This window comes from Alosa alosa, chromosome 20 (genome assembly GCF_017589495.1).
Source record: "Alosa alosa isolate M-15738 ecotype Scorff River chromosome 20, AALO_Geno_1.1, whole genome shotgun sequence".
NCBI lineage: Eukaryota > Metazoa > Chordata > Actinopteri > Clupeiformes > Clupeidae > Alosa > Alosa alosa.
In genome coordinates this window covers 13,425,291-13,431,378 of record NC_063208.1, presented here as the reverse complement: position 1 = coordinate 13,431,378, position 6,088 = coordinate 13,425,291, and the positions used below count along the sequence as shown (strand labels likewise).

General features: G+C 41.4%; 1 protein-coding gene across 1 annotated transcript in view; it reads left to right on the top strand.

The window, feature by feature from the left end:
• tmem170b (transmembrane protein 170B) overlaps positions 1-5,371 on the top strand; it is an 18,231-nt gene extending 12,860 nt beyond the window's left edge. The window contains exon 3 of the mRNA XM_048229747.1: positions 219-5,371. Coding sequence (XP_048085704.1) covers positions 219-349 — 131 coding nt within the window. The 3' untranslated portion in view covers positions 350-5,371. The remainder of the gene's footprint in view (positions 1-218) is intronic.
• Positions 5,372-6,088: the final 717 nt, after the last annotated feature.

Sequence of the window (6,088 nt, the reverse complement as noted above, 5' to 3'; positions counted from 1 at the left end):
GATTAGTTTAATATGAAGAATGTACTGTATGTCTGTGAGGCTCAGGCTCTTATGTGTTTGTTATGCTCTGGTGTATGTGTATGTCTGGGCTCGTGACCTGTGTCTGAATGTGTGTGTGGTCTGTATTTGTGTTTGTCTCTGTGTGTGTGTGTGTGTGTGTGTGTGTGTGTGTGTGTGTGTGTGTGTGTGTGTCTGTGTGTCTGTGTGTGTGTGTACAGGTGCAGCAGTAGCAGGTGTGTACCGTGGAGCAGGCAAGGACATGGCACCGCTGGAGGCCCTAGTGTTTGGCGTGGGCCAAACCACCCTCACCGTCCTCATCTCCTTCTCCCGCATCCTGGCCACTCTCTAATTGGACACGCAGAGTGACTGACACACCTGTCCACCAATGGACACAAGGCACAGGCAGGAAGAAGTGGGACTGGGCTTGCGATAAGTCCAGCATGGGGATGCAAAGGAATGGAGGCTGGATGTGAGCATGTCAGCCGCACTGGATGTGATGCAACTTCCTCTGGACAAACGTTGTCTGGCGCTAAGGCCAGGGACTTGGATGAAGGGCCTCTTTGACGAGCACCGACGCATCTATCTGGTGGCCCGTACGAGATACCTATGGACAACACAGCCGCATTCAGTGGCCGCCCTGCCGACTGAACTGATACTTTGCGCGTCTATGTCCGACCGTGCCAACGGCCTTTGGCAAGTCAAGCCAGCATTGTAGAGCAGCGTAACAACAGCATGGCTGTCTCTCCTGAAAAATCTCCTCATTGCTTTCTGATGTTTTGTTGCACTTGCGGGAGTAAAAAAAAAAAAAAAACATCTCCCACTTAAAAAAATAAAAAAAACAGTGAAATAGTCAGAACCGTAAGGTTAAATAAAAAAAATAATAATTAACTACAGTTTCTGTCGAGATCTAAAACAAACAAATGCAAATGCCACGTACACACTCTCTGGCTATTCTGACCATTCCTTCTCGTGTCATGGCTGGACTGCAAGTCTAACAGTGCTCATATGTGTTTTTTGTGAAGGACAAACGCAAGAAATGGCTAATGCTTTTGCACTTTCTAAATGTTGGAATCTGCCACCTCTCCTGACTAAGAGTCGTGTGAATTCCTCTTGCCATTGAGGCTGCATTGAACAGCAAAAAATGCCTCAGTTACCATGAACACAGAAACAGTGCAGTTCATTTATGTTTGTTTACAAACAAGCTGTACACTATAGCAGGAAATAATAATAATTATTATGCTTTGGAAGTTTTGAAAACTTTGTTTGAAGTTTCTTGGAAGTCACTTCTTGTGTAGTCTGTGTCACCCATAGCTATCATGCCATTCTAAACAGGATGAAGTGTGTAAACTGTGTTGTGCAGCAAAACTTCAGTTAATTGTAAACTGTACAGGAGAGGTCTTCATGTTAACTGGGGCATTGGTGCCATGCTTTCAAAGTAGGCCTAGTGTTCGTATAGTGGTTGTGGTGCGTGTACATCTTTTTTAACCTTTTCCTCTCCTCTTCTCTTCCCATCTCCACCCTCTTTATCCAGCATTTTTGAGGCAATAGAACCCCCAAAACTACCCTCAAACTACCCCTACCTACCCCCACCCAGCTCAGATGCTGGGTAAGATCTCCCTTTGTTTACCCTCAAGCCTTACAAATGGAACTGAGGTTTTCTTTTGTGTGTGAAAAGAGTGACTCGCAGCACTACTGTTTTAGGTGTCTGCCCCAAACTTTCCGCTCCTCATTTTTAACTCACAGGAACTCCCTGCGTAAGGAGTAGCATTGGGTATCCATCGAGTCTTACATGGCTATGTTTTTTGTAGTTTATAATGTCGTAATTTTCCATTTTTCTTAACCAAGATGTGCTTAAGTCATGGCTAGTGATTTACACTGATGCTAGATCGAGAAAACTCTTCAAAACATGTAAAAACCTCCCCAGAATATTTGTTTGGGGCAAAACAAATTGGGCTTTGGGATATTACTGATTATAGAAAACCCATGATATGTGAAGAGTTTTAGAAATTTGGAAAATCCGGTTCTTAACTGATCAAAACATGTTGCCATGGAGGTTCTGTAAGGCTTTGTCCCCTGGCTCCCTGGTCCCCTGGCTCCCAAGGTGCTGTTTGACATGGTAGATAAGTGCTCTAAAGTTGGGCTGCAACAATTACTCAATTAATCGATTAGTTCTCAACTATTGAATTTATCACCAACTTTTTTGTAATCCATTAATCGATTGGAGTACTTTTTAAGGGGAAGAATCTGTGAACTGGTTTACTTACTGCTCTATGACAAGTGAATATCTGGTGTAGACAAAACAAGGCATTTGAGAACCTCAACATTTTTTCACAATTTTATAGACCAAACCACTAATCTATTAATTGAGAAAATAATTAAGAAATGAATCAATTATGAAAACAATTGTTAATTGCAGCCCTACGCTGAAGCTCTTTGCCTTCCTGTGTTATTATGTAATCTGGGCTCTGGTCGGCCAATGGCTGATGGTTTATTTGCCGTAAACCTCTGGGTTCAGGGGTCAGGGATGAACCTGTGTTGTCATTTCCTTTTTCTCCCAGTGGGTTTTTTCCATTATGAAGAGGGAATGATTGTGAAGTTAGTCTCTGTGGGGAACCATTGAGAAGATTGACAGTGTTGAATGTGTTTATTTTTTCTTATTATTTTGATTGGACTTGATTGGACTATTATTATTGGAAGTAAAAAGGAAATGTTAACTTTAACTTAAATTTATTAAGTTAAAGGGAAATACATCTTATTTGATACTGCACATATGGCTTCCCAAGCCTCTCATATTGCCATTGACCTGTTTGTGAAATCAAATTCAATTTCTCGGGAAGGTGTCCAAGCTCCCCAAGTCTTTTGTTTGTCCAAACAACTCAGACCCACTTTAAGAGCATGGGTGATCTTTCCAATGGATTCAATGCGTTTCATTATAGACTATGATGAAACCATTAAAGTGATTTTATGAACAAAGGATGAGGACATTTAATTCACATGGTCTGGCTGAGTTTATAAGCAAATCGCTGGCTGTGTGAAGTCAATTATGAGGTAGTGTCTGTGTAACAAGCTGATACCAATGCACTGCTACTGTATTGACAAAAGTGTTTGTGTTAATTTATGCCAAAGCATTCCCAAGCACATTAGCTTTAGTTGTGTAATATTTTTTTTTAAAGAAATAATTTACAAATGTTTGTTTTTAATACAATGTGAAAGGTATTATATTAAATGTTTTTATCATTACATATCTGAGCTCTTCTGAGTCCAAAGGCAACAGAACAAGTTGTTGTGATATATCTGAATGATCCTTAAGTATGAATACTGCATTTAGCAGTCTTTTATTTATTTATTTTCTTACTTATGTAACTGTCATGATTCACCTTCAGTACTGATCTTGAACACAAGTGGGCGCCAGTGTGATGTACTTGGCCCTCAGTACCCAAACTAGAGAGAGTAAAAGAAAGAAGTGATTGTTCCCTTGTGTAGGCCTACAGCAGATGTGTACAGCTGTATCAGTCATGGAACATTTATATGTTTTTTTTGCCCAAATTGTTTTATGTTTTCATTCGGAAAGCAAATTATTGGCTATTAAAGTTGTGGCAGAAACTATGTTGTAGGGAAATTGTAGGAAAAAGATTACTCAAAAATGTTACATCATCTTAAAAATCCATTAATGGTCAAAAATTAAATAATGTCAGCCGTCTCAGACATATAAAATGCAATGAGGAAGATAACTAATTTTTAGAGTTGAATGCCACCAGTTTCCTTATGCAATCCTTATGGGTAGTATCGAGCGTACATATGAATGACCATTATAACCTAATGAAGTCAGGTTTCTGCTCTGTTTCCAAAGCAGTAGCTTTTGCGTTGTCTGTGTAGTCTTTTCCATTGCGCTAGTGGCTGTGTGTGTTTTAGCTGATAAAGTGACACTGTGTGTTTTCAATGGTGGCTGAAAAACAACTGTGACATCTGAGTGTAGTTTTTTTTCCTAGGTGTGTGTGTGTGTGCCTGTGTATGTGTATGTGTGTGTGTGTCTGTGCATAGTGGAACATATATTAGTGCATAATGCTGTTCTGTACGTCAAGGCAGTTTTACTAGTGTAGCCGCTCGCTGCTAAAATAGAAGATGACGTTTTCACTCCCGACTACTAGTCTACTGCATTGTCCAGGGAAACTTCAGAAAGTGTGTGGAGACTGACCTCTGGGGGTGACCTTTGTAGACACAGACATCAATGCAAACTTGAGGTCTTGGCACCAAGAAGTGATTCACTCCCATTATGGGATCAGGCCTGATGATCTTGAGTGTTACGTTTGAGGGTTTTTTTTTTTTTTTGTTTTATTTACTTTTATTTTCCATGCCAAGGGCCATCCTGAAATGTCTTATTTTATGTGACAAACCTGAAAACTCCCTTGCAAACAAAAAAAGGCTCTCTAAGTGAATGTGAAGGGTTCATTTTGGTTTTACTGTCTTTAAATCTAATTTGTTGTTGCCTTCCTAGCCTTTGTATGGGACCCATTAATACTCTTGCTTGTTCTTTTCCTGAGAGGAGACTATTTTGCGTTCATGAATTTGCACATTGGCCCTTTACTGTACATAAAAAATTATTAAGTCACCTGGATGGACTTGTATTGTATCCACAGAGTGACCAGTCATATACACAACTGAAGTACTTTTAGAGGGCAGTATTTCAGTACATGTAAGATGTGTTTGTCTAACAGGAATAGTCCTGTTTTTAATTCTAATAGAGACTGGTGTTTATTTGTCATGTGTGGTCGATACAATGAGTGTGTGAAGGTGGGAATCGGCAGGTTCTAGGCCCCATGTCATGGATGTGACTGTGTGTAGTTGGTGGTGGTGCGGGGAGCACTGTACTATACTGGTAAAGTGGGAGGTCAGAGTCACTGGTGATCTCGCTACAGTCCGGTACAGATCTCCAAATGCCATATCTCTGGATCCTTAAACCACCTGCAGAGATGAGAAGAGCCATATCTGTCTTCTGTGTTTTTCACCAAATCCACACCGCACTCAATCAACGTCCTCCCTCCCTCCCCCACCGCTCACACACACACAAACACACACACACACACACCTATCCATGTGCCTGCCCGTACTGTACACCGGTGATTGATTGCATGCGTGAAGCGATTGTTAAGTCAGAAATATTTGTTTGCGGGCCAGGATTAGGACAATCCTTAATACGTCGCTCTGCAGAAGGAAGAACCCAAGTGGCACCTGTAGATACTGTTTAATATGTTCTTTTTTAATTTTCTACTGGCAGACAGCTGTGGTTTATAAATGGCTTATTTATGTACAAAAGGTATCCTGTACATACCCTGCCATCAATTGAAATAAAATCTTTTGCAGTAAAAAAACAGCTCACATGTTTGCAGTCTCTTTGTAAGCAGTCCATTCTTCAATGAAGGCTATCAGAATTTACTCTAACACTAAAGAGCAAAGTGGCTTAGGTGTAGCTGCCTGTATGTTCAAGGTAAATTAACAGTTTTTATGTCATCACATATACATATTTCTAAACCTAAAATAGTTAAATATTATAATATACTTAAAATGCTGATTTGATTTCTTACAAGCAGTGACGGTGTCTCTCAATGCCGTGCGTTGGAATGCAAAGTTGAATCTTCATATTTTCCAGGGCCTGCGTGCATTGCATAAGATCGGTTCCTCAGTCAAGGCTATCAGAATGAAAGACAGAGGGTCGTGGTCTGCCACCCTCCTTCCATGATGGCCAGCCCAGTACTGTTCCTGTGGGTCCAGGCTGGCCGGCAGCAGAGGACGTGCTGGGCGTCAGCACAATGCCAGGCGGGCAGGCATGCAGGCGGCCTACACCCATGCCTGATTTACCCACTCCGTTGCGGGCTGGGCGGAGGGAGTGTGTGTGTGTGTGTGTGCGCGTGTGTTTGTGTGTGTGTGTGTGTGTGTGTTTTTGGTGTGTGTGTGTGTGTGTGTGTTTGGGTGTGTGTGTGTGTGTGTGTGTGTATATGTGTGTGTTTTTATGTGTGTGTGTGTGTGTTTGTGTGTGTGTGTGTGTTTGGGTGTGTGTGTGTGTGTGTGTGTGTGTGTGTGTGTGTGTGTG